This window comes from Cutaneotrichosporon oleaginosum (genome assembly GCF_008065305.1).
Source record: "Cutaneotrichosporon oleaginosum strain ATCC 20508 chromosome Unknown ATCC20508_contig02, whole genome shotgun sequence".
NCBI classification, from domain to species: Eukaryota; Fungi; Basidiomycota; class Tremellomycetes; order Trichosporonales; family Trichosporonaceae; genus Cutaneotrichosporon; species Cutaneotrichosporon oleaginosum.
In genome coordinates this window covers 624,157-639,457 of record NW_027072171.1, presented here as the reverse complement: position 1 = coordinate 639,457, position 15,301 = coordinate 624,157, and the positions used below count along the sequence as shown (strand labels likewise).

The following is a 15,301-nucleotide window of genomic DNA, read 5'->3' as shown; positions in this document are numbered from 1 at the left end:
TAAATGTGCATAACGACAGTGATGGTGCATGGCTCATGACGTCCTCCTCTCTAACCAACGGGCTACAAGTTGTATGCTGCGATGAGGCGCTCCATCCGCAGCGCCTGCCTGCACAGGGGACACTCCATTTTGTCCAGCCCGCCCAAGCAGCCCCAGCAGAAGATGTGTCCACACTCCGTGACGGCGGTCGTACCACCGCTCCCCTCCCCTGTCCCCCGGCTCTCAAGGCAGAGCGTGCACTGCCGCTCTGGAAGGTCAAGTGCCTCCTCGTCGAGGTATGTGTTGGGCAGGTCATACTGCTCCTCGCTGGTGACAACCACGCTGTCTTCGGGTGCATTTCTAATGGGCGTTGCTGTCCCGCTGTAGTCGTTCTCCTTGACCTTTTCCTCCATGCTCCCGGCGACTGCACGTGTCGCTGATGCTCCCGAAGCACCGCCAGTGCTCCGCGGGAAGAGGCGGTAGAGAAGGGGCAGAGCCATGATAAGGCCGAGGGGCTCATACGACGCCGGCTTGTGCTCGGCGGGAAGTGGCGGCATGTCAGAAACCTGTTGTAAGCGAGACGATTGTAGACACACTCACGTAGACCATGCCGGTGGCGCGACGCGCAAACTCGTAGAAACGCCCGCCGAACATAAACATGACGAGGTGAATTTCGGGCAGACTCTGGCCCAGGGGACTCTCGATGAACCTCGCCACACGCCGCTTGGCGGCTGCCCACCGCGAGTGGTCGTACGGGTCCCCGCGGAGGTAGTGCAGCATGGAGGGCGAAGTAAGCGCTGTGGGGAGGAGAAGGAGTGCAACGGTGAGCAAGCGCCGCTGGAGTCAGCACCACTCTCGGTGTAGAGCTCACCCTTCGTGTTGGCGCGAGCTTGTTGGCAGTGGGCAAGATGTCGGTGTACTCTTCTCCCAGCGTCTGGCGCCCCCGCCCAAACGTGAGCATGAGGTATACGGCGCGCACGGCAAGATCGACAATCGTCTGCTTGTGGGTAAGCCAACGGGTGCCTGCGGTTAGTATGCAGATCAAACTAGAGTGTGAAGGCTCCATGCGGGACGCGCTTGGGCATTCGGGCGTGAGTGCCCACTTACCAGCCATAGATCGGAGCAGCTCGCTCACTAGCTCTGTCAAGCGGCCCACCTGCGCCGTGTCGCGCTGATACGAGCGGACTGAGGTCAGCGACTTGTCACTGCAGCTCAAGATGCTCACGGATGTGCGCCTGTGATGCCGGCTCGGGCTGAAGGCGATCAAACGCGTCTGGAGGCGTCACGGTGCCCGCCACGGCGGCAGAGGCCGTGAGAGGCTGCGCAACGCTCTGCCCCTGGATTGTATGTGAGACGGAGCGCGTCGAGTCCATGTTGGACGTGTGGGAGATGGAATGATCAAGCAAGCGCTATTGCGAGAGTTGGATGGAGCCCACTCGGCTCAGGCGGCCGCATAGCCGGACTCGGCGAAGGCAGACAGATGGTCTCGCCGGAATCAGATTTGATGCCGTCGCTGCGGTTGGGTGGCAAGTCGAGGTTGGGATTGACCCACCTCGCACTACTTTGCAACAATCCTCTTTGCTTGCTCATCCACCATCCATCCGCCCCTCCTCCCGCAAGTCTTGTCGCCGAAAAGCTCTCGCCGAGCGCTCCGGCACCATGAGCGCGCTTGTCGACTACCCCACCTTCTCGGACAGCCCGTTCTTCTTTGACAGGCGCAACTTACATATCGCGCAACCCGAGAGCGCGTTGATGCAAGTGAGCACCCTCGCGCGCGGCTGTATCTGACGACAGCAACACTCCGCCCCGAGTGTATCTTACTACTTTCCAAAACACGTCGGGAACTACCACTATGGCGTGAGTTGCGCGCTCTTGTGCGACGGCTTCGATGTGTGCTGATGCCCAGGAACGCCATCCAATGCGGCCGCATCGGCTGGAATTGACGAACAATCTAGTCCTAGGGTATGGCCTGCACGAGAAAATGGCGATGTACAACCCACGAAGGGCCACCGAGGACGAATTGTGCGAGTTCCACGACGAGGATTACATCGATTTCTTGAAGCGCGTGACTCCGGCGAACGCGCAGAAACTCACCAAGGACTATACGTTGTACAACATCGGAGACGATTGCCCCGTGTTCCACGACTTGTTCAGCTTCTGCCAGCAGTATGCGGGTGGGACGCTGGCCGCTGCGCGCAAGCTTAGCCAGGGCGGGACTGACATAGCGATCAATTGGAGCGGAGGACTGCACCACGCGAAGAAGGGCGAGGCGAGTGGCTTCTGCTACGTCAACGACATTGTGCTGGGCATTCTCGAGCTGCTCCGCTATCACCCGCGCGTGTTATACATCGACATCGACATCCACCACGGTGACGGTGTGCAAGAGGCGTTTTACCTCTCCAACCGCGTCCTCACCGTCTCCTTCCACAAGTACGCCGCCGACTTTTTCCCCGGCACCGGAAACCTCAGCGAGATTGGCGCCAACCTCGGCAAGCACTTTGCGCTAAATGTGCCGCTGCACGACGGCATCGATGACGAGAGTTACATCTCATTGTTTAAGGCTGTCATGGAGCCGACCATCACAACATTCCGCCCGGACGCCATTGTGCTGCAGTGCGGCGCCGACTCGCTCGGCTGTGACCGTCTCGGCACGTTCAACCTCTCGATCGCGGCGCACGGCGAGTGTGTCCGCTTCATCAAGACGTTCGGATTGCCGCTAATCGCCCTCGGCGGCGGCGGGTACCGCCAGTCCTCAGTTGCGCGATGCTGGGCGTACGAGACCGGTGTGTTGACGGGCACTGACCTGCCCGTCGCGCTTCCGCAGAACAACTACCTTGAGTTCTTCGGTCCCGACTACTCGCTGCACCCACCACTCTCTGGCCACATCCAGAACATGAACTCGCGGCAGTACCTCGAGCGCATCCGCATGAGCATCCGCGAGAAGCTGCGGTACCTGAATGGCGCGCCGAGCGTGCAGATGCAGGAGATCCCGCCAGATCTGCAGGGCCTGCTCGAGTCGGAGGAGCGCAAGAAGGAGGAGCGGGACGAGGAGGCGCACAACGGTATGGCCGGGGAGGATCGCAGTGACGGGCCGCAGAAGCGCAACGAGTTCTATGACACCGAGGTTGGGGGAGATGGGAGCGGCGCAGGTGCAACAGCTGCCGGCCTGGGACCGCGCGGAAAGAAGACAATACGCTTCTAGCGCGCCCAGCGCCGCAACATCTTGCTGTATTGTAATTGTCGGACTCGCGATACCCTGCATCGCCATGCCCTTGTACTTTCCCGTAGCACTAGTTCGTTCCTATAGTCGTCACTGTATGCACAAGTAGCAGCAGCCACAGCAGCAGTAAATATCCACATGATGTAGCGTGTCTCTTAAACTATACAGCGCGAGCTCATCTCTACTTCTGATCCTCTTGCGAGCCGCGGAATGGGAGCGGAAAGGCGGGTATTCGTCGGTGGCTGGGCGGCGAGGGCGCCATTGTTCTACACACCCCCACCCATGCCTTTGCCGTCAGCAGTGCCTTCCGGGTTCCTGTTCCCATGTGGTCAGATAAAACTCACCAGTGATGCCGACCTCGTCGCGGATCTTGGCCGTCTCGCTGGCGCTGAGGCGATTCTTGACACTCATGAGGAAGTTGTCGAACACGGTGTCGGCCTCGGCCTCGTTCCCAAACTCGTCCTGGCACAGCGCGTGCACCTTGTGCCAGAAGTCGGGGCTGCTGAGCGTGCGGTGGAAGTTTGCGCCGCTGACGGGCGAGGGCGGCTCGGGGGACACGTCCGAGGCGAACTCGGCGTCGATGTCCATCGAGTCCGTGGTGGTGATGGTGAGGCTGGGTGCGCGGAGGTGGGACGGGCGGGCGGGCGCGATCCTGTCGGGGCCCTTTACCTTGTCCGGGGCGACTTGGGAGGGCGCGGGCGCTGGCGCGGCAGTCGAGGCGGCCGGCGCCGCCTTGGCGAGGAGGTTGATGACGGCGCCGTCGACCAGGTCGTACTCCTTGAGGAGCTTGGCGTCTGCGAGCGCCTTGCCCTTCACGAGGAGGCGCTGGAGGTCGGGGGCGGGCGCGGCGGCATCGGCGGCCGCGACAGCCTTCTTGAGGTCGGCGACGCTTTCGGACAGCGAGACAGTCAGGGGGATTTGGAGGGCCGGCTTGAGGCTCTTGATGGTGATGGAGATGGAAGCGTCTAGTGTGAGCGTGCTGTGTGTGAACCGTCGAGGGCGGGGGCAACCGCGGAGCGGAGCGCAAACAAATAGTGGAAGCACAACCTACCCTGCAAAGACTCAGCGGCGGCCACCTCCGGTGGCGGGACGACGGGGGTGTGCAGGACCGGCGTCTTGCGCGGACGCGCGTCGAGGGGCGGTGCATAGTCGGCGGGGTACTCTACGGGGCGGGCGTCGAGGGCGGCTACATAGCGCGCCGCGAAGGCCTTCTCCTCGGCAATGCGTTCGCCAGCAAGGGGAGTGTCCATGATGTGAGATGTGGGTGAAAGAAGTGGGAGGAGGAGTGTTGAGAATGAAGAGGATGCGGGAGGCGATCAAGGCGACCAAGTCGCGCTGGACGATCGGATGCCGATGCGCCGCGCCGGCATTGTCCGCAGTGATTAGGAACGGGAATATTAACGTGTCGTCATCTTCATTAGCGGGAGCATATGCCGCATGGCTGATCTGAGCAAGGTACCAAAACACAACACGGCGCGAATGACTTCTTTGACATCCACCAACATGGCCACCCGCCGCTCCCGCCGCTCATCCGGCCTCGGCGCCGTCGAGCACGACGAGCTCGCAGAGTTCGACACCTGTAAGCCATCCATTTCCTGACCCCCACACGTACACGCGATCCTGACCGCAGTCCGCCGCAGACACGCCCGCCAGAACCGCGACATCATCGCCGAGAACATTACGAGAAAGGGCCTCATCCGCTCGCTGCAGGACCAAGTTGCGTCGCTGCAGGCCGAGCTTCTCTCTGCACAGCGGCAGAACGCGGCGCTGACGCGCGAACTCGCCACGCTGCGGGACACGAGCGGCGCGTTGGACGCGATCATTGCCGCCGTTCCGCACCTCATCCGGCTGCGCGGCACGCTCGTCCCTGCGCCCCGCCGCGCCAGGCGGAGCATGCATGCCGCGCCGCGCGCGGCGGCGTCCGGCCCGCCTCCGCTCGGCGTGCTCCCCGAAGTGGACGAGGACACGCCGCGGAGGTACTCGCACGCGAGCCAGGCGAGCACGGACTCGTTCGCCAGCCCGAGTCCGCGGCGCACGCCGCGGCGGCGGCGCAGGCGCGAGAGCGGCCTTTTCCCGCCCCAGCTGGCGGCCACGCCTGAGCCACACGATGAGGAGGAGGTCGAGGCCGTCGTCACGCCCGTCAAGCAGATCAAGAAGAGTCCTGTCGCCGTGGAGAGCACGACGCCCAAGGCGTCGCCGCGACGCAGGAGGCGCAGCCCCCGCAAGAGCCCAAGAGGTGGGTCGTTGGCGAACGCGCTGACGCCAGCGAGCACCACGCCCGTGACCTCGCCGCTCACGCCTGCGCCGGAGGAGCCCGGCGCAACGACTTTGCCCAGTCCACCACCCAAGCCTATAATAAGCTCCGCCCCCTCCTTCTCTTCGGCCGCCTCAGCCCTCGCAGCAGCGTTCTCACCATCATCGACGGTGACATCCGCATCCGACAACGCGGGGGTCGCTCCTGCGGCCGCACCTGATACTCATGACGCGGAGGAGCCTCCCGACCCGCCCTCGCTCGCGAGCTCTACCTCCTCCGTCACGCCGACGTCCCCCACAGAATCCGCACCAGAGGACGGCCGGGCGCGCCGAGCCCGCTCATCAGTATCGTACAAGGAGCCGTCGTTGCGCACCAAGATGCGCAAGCCCGACGGGGTGTCGTCCGAGGAGGCCCTCGGATTACGGCCGCGAGGGAGCATGCTCGAAGGCGTGCGCCGCAAGAGTGCGTTGCCGCGATCCACGGCCAAGCTGGACTTCCGCGTCGAGAAGGACGAGGAGGCACCGATACCGGAGCCCAAACCCAAGTCCCCGACCAATCCCATAACCACAACAGCACCGCTCGCACCCTCAAGAATCGTCAAGGAAGCACCGCTCAAGGAGGGGAGTAAGAAGGCACCTGTGAAGCGGCGTAGCAACGCTATTGCCACGACGGGTGCCACTGGCGCGACCGGCGCAAAATAGAGAAGCATCGCAACACCGCGTTCACATCCTGTTGTACTTGAGTGACCGATGGATCAGCTGTACAAATATGCGACTGCTCACATTCTGGATGTGCGTGCGGGGTGAATGTACAGTACATGACTCTTTGCAGACGGGGTGTGGGGTGTGATCTATGGGTGCAAATGCTAAATGCAGGGTGAGATGCGACATGCAGGATAGAGGTGATGCAGTTGACGTGAGTATGAAGCTTGGCATGCAGAAATGAGATTGGGTGGTCTAGGACGGACGAGGTGGTCGCCGCCCGCTCGCGACGTCGTCGTTTACGATTGCGCGCACGTTGACTGGCGGTGGTCCTCCCTTGGGACGTTGGACGGGTTTCTGCTGTCAGCCGGTGCATAGGGGAGGAGACGGTGACCCACCTTCTTCTTCATGAATAAGGCGTCCTCGCCTGCGGGGCGCTTCGGTGGACGAGGGCGAACCGGGGGTGCGCCAGCGGAGGGGCCTGAAAGGCCAGGAGGGCGTGGAGGGACGTTTGCATATGCAGCGGCGGCTGGAGGGCGCGTGGGGAGTGATGGGGCCACTGATGGGCGGCCAATCGGTGGGGGTGGTGGTGCTGCTGTCGGCTGGGGAGGCGAGGGTGAGGATCGCCGACCTGGTGTCGAAACGCGTGATGTTGCCGCTGAGCCAGTGACAGATGGCGCGACTGAGCCGTTCTTCGAGCTATTGTTGGAACCCTTGTTCCCAGTCGGCGCCGAAATTCGCGGCTTCTTGCTGGCCGGCTCCTCCGCCGGCGACGATTTGCGTTTCTTGATGGGATCGTCGAGGCCCTTAACCGTGCCGACCTTTGGGATGACGACCCCGCGCACAGGCGAAGCTTCGCGTGGCTTGAGTTTCCCGTTGGTGGCGGGCAGGGCATGCTTAGGGTTGGAGAACAGCGTGGGATCGTACTGAGTGTCAGCGGGCATCCAGATTGAAGCAGCTAGACCGCCTCCACTCACGTTGACGAGAAGACCACGCTCACGAGCGTCACCGACGATCGTGTTCCAGCGGGGATCGCTGCGCTCGAGCGTCGATGCGTTGCCCAGAACGAACAGCGTAGACTTGGCACGCGTCAAGGCGACGTTCATGCGGCGGAAGTCTTTCAGGAAACCGATAGTCGTGAGGTTCGGTCCAGAACGGACACATGAGAGGATAATAATGTCCTTCTCCTGGCCCTGGAAACCGTCTACGGTGTTGAAACTGCGCATCAGCAATGTCGAGCGCTGCCACCCACTCAATCTTCTCCACGATCTCGTCGCCGAACGCGTTCCTAAATTGTCGCTTGAGCTCGTTCAGCTGCTCCTTGTACATGGTGATCACGCCGATGCGCATTGTAAAGTCGATACGGTTGCCGTATTGGGCCTCAAGGTTGCGGTACAGGTCAACAGCGACCCTGGCCTCATCGGTGTTGCGCGTAGACGTGCCGGCCTTCGTCTCGTGGCCATTGACGTTGACGAAGTGGTATGGCCCGAAGATCGGGGTCTTGTGCCACATCGCCGCGGTCTTCTCGGCCATCCCAGGTCCATCCTTGAGCCGATTGTCGTAGAACAGCTTGGACGGCAGCTCCGAGATCTCGGGGTGCATACGGTACTGAATACTGCATGTCAGCGATTGCGGTCCCCTTAGACTTACCTGAGGAGATTCATGTGCGAGTCCCTATTCTGCGCGATGCGGACGAACAAACTCTGGTTGTATTTGTTCTTGTCCGCCTCGATGCTGAACGTAGTGGGAGGAAGCTGATTAGGGTCTGGAGTCAGCTCATGCGTCGCGTTAAAACTCACCTCCGACCATGATGCACCGCCTGGCACCGTACTTGAGCGGGATGAGACAGCTCATCTCGATCGCCTGTGCGGCTTCATCGATGATGACCGTTTCGAACTGGTAGGCCTTGAGCACCTCCTGGCCGGCACCAGACAAGGTAGCGCAGATAATGTCCGCCTCCTTGAGCACAGCATCACGAGCGGCACGACGGGCACCGTTGAGGTGGCGTGTGGCATCACGGGCAGCGTCCTTAGCGCGCGATTGCTGCTGACCGAGCTTGGTGCGTTTCGCGTTGAGAGTGTGGAGCTCAGCTTCGATGGCCTTGAGTTTCTGATCGTTGCCCTGTACGCGCGAGAGCTCCAGCTGCTTCTCCTTGATCTGGCTTTTGACAGCATCGAGCTCGGTTTGCACACGGGCGAGTTCTGAGCCTCCGCCATCTCGTCTCTGTGACTCCGTGTTGACACGTGCCTCCACAATGTTGTCGAGCGAGACGTCCTTGACGGCGACGTTGACCGATGACTCCATACCAATCCGCACGACCTTGGGGTGGATGCGCCCGCCGTTGGCTGACGGAACTCCGTCCATAAGACGCTTGCACACCTCGTCAATGGCCGCGTTACTGGGCGCGCACACCAGAATCTTGGTTTTGGCTGGAGCGTCGACATGCGAGGCGATGGGCATGTTGCGCTCAGATAGAAACTTGCCGACGAGACCACTGATAGTCTTGGTCTTACCCGTACCCGGAGGACTAGGATATCAGCACCACAAACGATCGCGCAACCCACCCCTGGATGAGAGCAAAGCCTTGCACGGCGAACGCGCCGAGAATGGCCTTCGCCTGTGGCTCGTTGACCTGGAACTTCTGCATGGCGTCCTTGACGTCGGCTTCTGAGACGGTGGGCGTGGCCGCGCTACGCGCAGCGAGGATGTCACGGAGGATGCCCGGCTCATAGTAAGGCAAGCCGCGAAGGGCACCAAACTCGCGTAACGCGGTGCCAAGTCTGGCATCAGCACACGCTAAAGGTAGGTATACTCACGTGGTGCGCTTCTGCACGACAAGCTTGCCCTTGACGCCGACGTTCGGGTCCATGTCGTTCAGGATGCGCAGCTTCATCGAGACCTCCTTGAAGCGGCGCACGAATACCATGACCTTTGCGAAGACCTGTCGGCCGCCTGGCACCTGCGGCTGGATAGTCACAATGTCCGAGTCGTTGAGGCTGAAGCCCTGCGGCAAGTTTCCAGCAACGACGGCCTGCAGGTCGATGAAGCTGTCCTCATAGTCCTTCTGCATGACCTCGACGGTCACGGCGCCCGACGTCTGCTCGTCCTTGATGAATTGGGCCCACAGCTCCTGCAGGAACATGGGGAGCATGACCTTGTCATAATGCTCTGCGCTGCTAAATGCCGTAGGCACAGGCTGTAAGCTGCCAATCTGAGCTGCCACTTTATCCTGGTACGGAGGCATTGTACCAGTGTGCGCCGGGTTCCAGCCCAGCACGTAGCGGTACAGCGGTGTCATATCCGGGTTGAGACGCATGCGATTCGCGTGAGCTCTCCGTCGCTGAGCCTCGCGCTCGCGAATGAGGTCGATGGCTGCTCCGCCCATCTTAGGACGCGACTCCGCAATGGTAAAGCGCTGCGGAGCAGCAGGAACCCTCGTCGCAGGCTTGAGCACGCCTTTCTGGCGTGCAAGTAGAGCTGTGAGACCCTTGTTATCGTCGTCTGACGACGAGTCCGAGTCACTCGTGTCGGAGGAGGCCGGCGCCGGCTTGGCAACTGGCCTGGGCGGGCCGGTGTATGCGCCAATACCAGTGCCAATGGCTGCAGCGTTGGGCAAACGAGTGACCGGAGGTGCGCCCCGACGCTGCTCAGACATCTGCGCCTTGTGCTCACGGCTCAGGTCACGCATAAACTTCGACTTGTATGATGTCGATGAAGGCTTCTTCTCCGGGTAGAACTTGGGCACGACATTCAAGACGAGCTTGTCCTTCTTTGGCTTGGGCGCCTCGGCACGCTTAGCGCTCGTGCTCAGAGCTCGGCGCTCCAGAATGTCAAGGTCATGGGCAGACAAGCTCTCGAGGAAGTCGTCCTGTTCCTCGAACTCTTCCAGTGTCATTTGGCGAGGCTTGGTCGGCTTGGTCGGCTTGGGGCGACTGGAGCCTTCGGTGGGCGTGTACGTTCCGCCGGCCTTCTTCATCATCATAGCAAACGCATTCTTCTGCTGCGTCGCGGAGATCGATGGTTTGACGTCGCGCTGGTCCTCGCGCTTGTCCTTGATGGCAACAGCCTTGAGCCTCGATGACATCGGCTCCACATCAGAGCTGCCAGCCTCGGGGGTCGTGGCTTTGACCTCCTTAATAAACTGAATGTCGTCGTCCATGGCCAAGTCGAACTGGCCAACCAGCTCGGACAGCTCTGCGAGCATGTCATCCGAGATACGACTCTTGTAGGCATTGGAGGAGCGGCGACAGAACTTGTCAAGCTCGAGAAGCGTAGCCTCAAGTTGCGGGTCGGTGTTGAGGTCCGGCTTGGACTTGCTGACGCGACCCAAGATCGTTTTGAGCAGCTCAAAGGCTTGGTGGAGCGTTTCCGCACTGATGTCAGCAACAGAAACAGATGGCTTGTTGGACTTACTCTGTCAGACGCAGCCACCCGACGAGATCAGCAAGGACAACCTGCAGCTTCTGGACGAGAGTCTTGCCAACTTGAGACATGCGCGCGGGAGACTCTGAAGGGTCGTCTTGAGGCACTTTCGCGTGGCTTAGGATCGCGGATTCGAAGATCCGGATGTTGTCAGTGATCATACGACCGAAGATGAGCGCGTCTCGCATCCAGTCGACCATGACCTCGTTGTCGTAATACGGTGCCCAGTCGGAGGTACGCTTGAAGATCAGAGCCAGCGAGTCCGTCATGAGCTGCCACAGGTCGCTCACGCGGCGCGTCATGCGCCGATTGTTGGCGTACTTTGACAAGAACGCGTCCGTCTGGAGCAAGGCGGGTGACAGGCCCGACGATTCGCACAGGGCATCCATGACGTCGGTGAAGCAGCGCACAAGCCATTTGGCGAGCCCGACCGCTTCTGGAACCAACCGTGCAGTCTGGATGAAGGACGAGAGGAAGGCGTAGAGTCCGTCCATGACCTCGACTGAGTGCTGGTTCAGAAGGGTGCGGATACAGTCCCCTCGGTCATCGACTTCGGTGTAGGATTGTTGGATCAGGTTGATAATGGGGTCGTGGATCTTCTCGACAGGCGACAGAAGAAGAACCATGACTGACTGTGCTACACCGGGAACTTTCCACAACGAACCCAGTACGAGGGGATCGAGCTGCGCCGCCATCGACTCGACAACGCGCGGAAAGTCCTCGCGCACAGTGTCGAGTGCCGTGTTGACGGCTCGCACGCTCAATTTCCATTCTTGACGTTCAACAACCTTGCCGAGATCGTCTGGGTTCCATGCCTCGTTCAAGTTTAGCTTTTCAATGTGAGCAAATGGCGCGACAGCGGCGATGATCAGCGCCAATCCAGAGGGGTCTGTCGGGTCGAAGGCTTCATATGCTGCCCTCCAAAGCTCGCGATGGACCGAGACGCGATGAAGCTTTTCGACACGGACGGCATCTGGAACAGGATTGTTTGGTTTGGCCCGACGCGCTCGTCTCAAGCGACGACGCTCGTTCATGGCGATCAGGGCCATGCCCAGAACGTTTTCCACAATCTCGCGCCCGTCCACCTTGAACACCACAGCGGTCAGATTCCGCGCAGCCTCGCGTGCCGACGCCCATCCTCGATCAGCCTTCAAATGGAACGCGACGCGGGCGATGAAACTGGCGTGTACTTCGAGTACAGACTTGATCGCCACAGAACCTAGGTCTGTGCCCGAGACATTCTCCTGCAGCGCAATAAGAGTCTGCACAACGTCAGCATCTCCCATCTGTACCTTTACCCACCTTGAAACCAGACTCCGCGACGGCGGCTCGCACCTGCACCTCGAGACGGTCGTGCTGCATTTCGGCGAAACAGTAGTTCATGACTTTGGCGAGGGCTTCGGAGAACCCCGAGCCCTCCTTTGCCTTCTGCGCGTCGAGGACAGAGACAAGGAAGGGTGTGATAAAGCTCAGTGGGCCTGTATCTTCTGTGCCCTCCTTGTCCTTGCCCTTAGGGTTGGATGGCCGAGCGTCGGCCACCAGGGCGTCAAACGACGCGTTCCTCTTGATGTCAGAGAAGAGTGTATGGGGAAGTTCCGGCGAGGTGTCAAACGCCCAAGCGTGGCGAGTGGGAGATATGCGCAGGATGGAAGTGAAGAGTTCGAGAACGGCGGGGAAGGAATCTGATGGCGTGCCGAGCTGGCGCGCGACAAACGCCATGACGGACTTGTCTGGGCGCGCCGCATCCTGCGTGTACTGCCCCGCGAGGAGGCCTTGTTGGATAGCATCGGGCGCAAAGCGGTCGGCGGAGACGAGTGTTTGGACGGAGGAAAGGAGCTCGGCTTGGGATCCGGGGAAGGTTGACCCGAGCAGCGCCAGCACCTCCGCCCCCACGCCGCCGTCCCGAAAATCTCCAAAGAAGACGGGCTTGTGCGAGATGAACGCGATCTGCGTGCGCGCCCACTGCCGGTGCTCAGGCTTGCGGGATGACAGCAAGTTGACGAGTCCGGCGGAAATGTGGAGGTCGGCCACGGAGGTGCGCCCGCTCCCGGCTGCTGCAGTAGCCTTGTCGAGCGCGCCAGCAATGGTGGGAAGGGCGAGAACGGCGGGCTCATTGAATGCGAGCTGCAGGAGCGCAGGCGGGAGGTCGAACAAGCCGCCTGGCTCAAGGTGAGGTGAGATCAGCTCGGCCAGCCACTTGTCGATGACCTGGGCAAAGTTCTGCCTCGTTGCTGCGGGGTAGGCGGAGAAGTAGCTGATGTCAGTGGGGAGGGGGTTAGACGGCGACGCGGCAGAGAGTCACTCACAGCCGCTCCCATGTCCGCCGAGCGCTCGCGAATCCGCGCGCGCACTTAGCACACGACTGAAGCACATTGGCGAGCGTGTCGATCCACGTCTTGCTCGTGCCCTGGCGCTTGAACGCGAACAGTACTATGAGGTACGTCGCCGCGCGGCGCTGGAGGTCGCCTGCAGCGGGGCAAAACCAGTGCGACGGGGCATCGGGGGTGTCAGCAAGGAGGAAGGTGTAGACGGGGGCGAGGTCGGCGTCGCCGGGCGTGTCGTGCCGCCCCTTGCGGCGGTCGAGGATGGCTTCGACCTCAGCGGGTGTCGGCATGGGGCATGAGGAGATGGAGAGATGAAGGGAGCTAGTCGCTGTGGATCTGTGGAGGGTGGTGACGGTGTTGTGGATCCTGGTAGATCCTGAAATTGCATGTTCGCACCAACGCGTCCCTCATCCCTCATGACGGTGGCGCACAACGCGTGGTGGCAAAAAACAATCCACATCAGAATGACGAGGAGCAGTTGCAATGCACTACGACCGGCTCAGATCCAATCTACATTCATAGATCTATAGATCTAGCATGTCTAGTCCCAGCACGACGTGTTTTCTCAAATCAACATGCAGTGTCCCTCCTCACTTCCCCACTCCCTCGCTCACTCCTCACACCTGTCGCTCGCATACCCAATCTCGACCGCCTCCTCCATCTCGCGCTCAATCTCCGAGTCGCTCAAGTCGCACTCGCTGTCCTCGCTCACCTCCTCGCGCTTCTCCCACAGCTGCTTCCACACGTGCTCGTCGAGCCGCTCGCCGCGCCCGTTGCGCTTGGCGCGGCTCCACATGCCCACATTGGGGTCTGTGATGAACTGCCATGTAACGTACGGCCAGCTCTTGTGGCTCGGCAGCGTGTCGTAGTACTCGGGCGCGAGGCGGCGGAGCGCAGGCAGCCGTGTCCACGGCACCGAGGGGAAGTCGTGGTGCTCGTTGTGGTATCCGACGTTGTAGCAGAAGATGTTGAGCCAGCCATAGTAGCTCGTCGTCTCTTGTGCGAGGCTCTGCACCGTGCCCGGCTCGACGGGGTTCATAAGGTAGTGCTCGGCGATGAAGTGCGCCGCCATGGGGTGGAGCGAGCCGGCGAAGAAGGATGAGAAGAGGAGGTAGAAGAGCGGGCGCCAGCCGGCAAAGTGGACGAGGACGGCGTCGAAGCCAAGCACGGCGGTGAGGTTGATCGCGTGCCAGTACGTGAACTTTTGGCTGCGGATGAAGCCGGGGCGCAGAGCGTAGAAGAGCAGTTGGAAGGTAGCGAAGAATGTCTTGCCCGCGACATTGTTGAGGATCATGGCCTCGAGGCGACTCGGCAGGTCCGTGTCGATGCCGTCCTCGCCGAGGAACTTGTGGTGCTCAATGTGGTAGCCCTTGAACGCCATGGCGTAGGGTACGGCGATGGCAAAGTTGGATACGATGGCAAGGAGCTTGTTCGCGCGTATGCTCTTGAACGCCAGATTGTGCGTAATCTCGTGGACCGCCAAGAACGTGTTCTGGTTGCAGGTGCCGCCGATCACGTACGCAGTGAGGAGAGTCTGCCATGATAGTGTCGGGAACCGGCGAAGGTAGAGCGCGAGGGATACCTGGAGGGATAGGACGAAGATGACAACGGGGAACGTCCACTTGGTGGGGCCCATGAGCTTGCGGACCTGGGTGTGAGTGCAAGAACAGTGGGGAGCAAGAAAGCACTGAGATATCCGCGCCAGTTGCTAGCACCCTCTTACGGCCCAGCGACGCCGCCAGAAGCACAACTCACCTCGGGGTGGTGCTTGAGGATGGCCATGCGACGGCTACGATGCGGCTCTTCAGTGTACATCCACAAAAAGTCGTTGGGGTCGCGGTCGCCGTTCGCGGCCGCGGCAGCGGGATCCGGCTCCTCTGACCGCTCGCTAAGACTCGGGGCGGACGAGACGGGGGGCGAGGGTGTGTCGGCGTCGACCGTAGGCGCCTTCTTAGCGCGAGGCTTCAAAGGGCGCGACGCGAGGGCGGTCACTGCTGCTGTCGACATTGTGAGGAAAAGAGGGGGGCTGGGGAGCGGGGGGAGGGGGGGAGAGGAGAGCGGTCGGAGGTTGGAGGTTGAGGGAGGAGGGAGGAGGTGTCCGTCAGTGTCTGGTACTCTGGTGCCGGTCCGAAACGTGAGACGATGGGTCGATCAAGGCCGCTGATCGGCTTGTCGGCGATCGGCGATGGGCGATGGGCGACGGTGAATCGTTGGCAGATTGGCGATTGGCGTACGGGCGTGATGATGTGAGTGATGGAGTGAGGTGTAGTCCAAGATATTTTGTGAATTGGGAACAAGCCCAAAGCAAAGCCCAAGACAAGAAAGAATGAGAGGAGGAGGGTGGTGGTGGAAACGGCGTGGTGCGTGGATGGTGAGGGCTGAGGGAAATTGCGGCGCGTGG

At 61.1% G+C, this 15,301-nt stretch overlaps 6 protein-coding genes across 6 annotated transcripts; 2 read left to right on the top strand and 4 right to left on the bottom strand.

The window, feature by feature from the left end:
• Positions 1–62: 62 nt before the first annotated feature.
• Positions 63–1,352, bottom strand: COLE_01942 (uncharacterized protein; the record flags this gene model as incomplete). Its single annotated transcript, XM_018422514.2, has 5 exons — positions 63–545; positions 580–816; positions 851–1,002; positions 1,087–1,164; positions 1,205–1,352. The coding sequence occupies 5 exons, from the start codon at positions 1,350–1,352 to the stop codon at positions 63–65; spliced, it is 1,098 nt and encodes a 365-aa protein (XP_018280793.1).
• Positions 1,353–1,638: 286 nt separating this feature from the next.
• On the top strand, positions 1,639–3,181 carry COLE_01941 (uncharacterized protein; the record flags this gene model as incomplete). Its single annotated transcript, XM_018426488.2, has 3 exons — positions 1,639–1,737; positions 1,774–1,836; positions 1,886–3,181. The coding sequence occupies 3 exons, from the start codon at positions 1,639–1,641 to the stop codon at positions 3,179–3,181; spliced, it is 1,458 nt and encodes a 485-aa protein (XP_018280794.1).
• Positions 3,182–3,465: 284 nt separating this feature from the next.
• COLE_01940 (uncharacterized protein) lies at positions 3,466–4,449 on the bottom strand (the record flags this gene model as incomplete). The annotated part of the gene is made up of 3 exons (XM_018425232.1): positions 3,466–3,485; positions 3,544–4,164; positions 4,251–4,449. The coding sequence occupies 3 exons, from the start codon at positions 4,447–4,449 to the stop codon at positions 3,466–3,468; spliced, it is 840 nt and encodes a 279-aa protein (XP_018280795.1).
• A 253-nt stretch (positions 4,450–4,702) lies between these two features.
• Positions 4,703–6,154, top strand: COLE_01939 (uncharacterized protein; the record flags this gene model as incomplete). The annotated part of the gene is made up of 3 exons (XM_018422515.2): positions 4,703–4,778; positions 4,830–5,435; positions 5,466–6,154. The coding sequence occupies 3 exons, from the start codon at positions 4,703–4,705 to the stop codon at positions 6,152–6,154; spliced, it is 1,371 nt and encodes a 456-aa protein (XP_018280796.1).
• A 255-nt stretch (positions 6,155–6,409) lies between these two features.
• COLE_01938 (uncharacterized protein) lies at positions 6,410–13,190 on the bottom strand (the record flags this gene model as incomplete). The annotated part of the gene is made up of 11 exons (XM_018426489.2): positions 6,410–6,511; positions 6,553–7,080; positions 7,132–7,372; positions 7,407–7,769; positions 7,805–7,919; positions 7,954–8,681; positions 8,719–8,934; positions 8,971–10,527; positions 10,568–11,838; positions 11,879–12,830; positions 12,883–13,190. The coding sequence occupies 11 exons, from the start codon at positions 13,188–13,190 to the stop codon at positions 6,410–6,412; spliced, it is 6,381 nt and encodes a 2,126-aa protein (XP_018280797.1).
• Positions 13,191–13,510: 320 nt separating this feature from the next.
• Positions 13,511–14,907, bottom strand: COLE_01937 (uncharacterized protein; the record flags this gene model as incomplete). Its single annotated transcript, XM_018421235.2, has 2 exons — positions 13,511–14,548; positions 14,656–14,907. The coding sequence occupies 2 exons, from the start codon at positions 14,905–14,907 to the stop codon at positions 13,511–13,513; spliced, it is 1,290 nt and encodes a 429-aa protein (XP_018280798.1).
• Between the last annotated feature and the right edge of the window lie 394 nt (positions 14,908–15,301).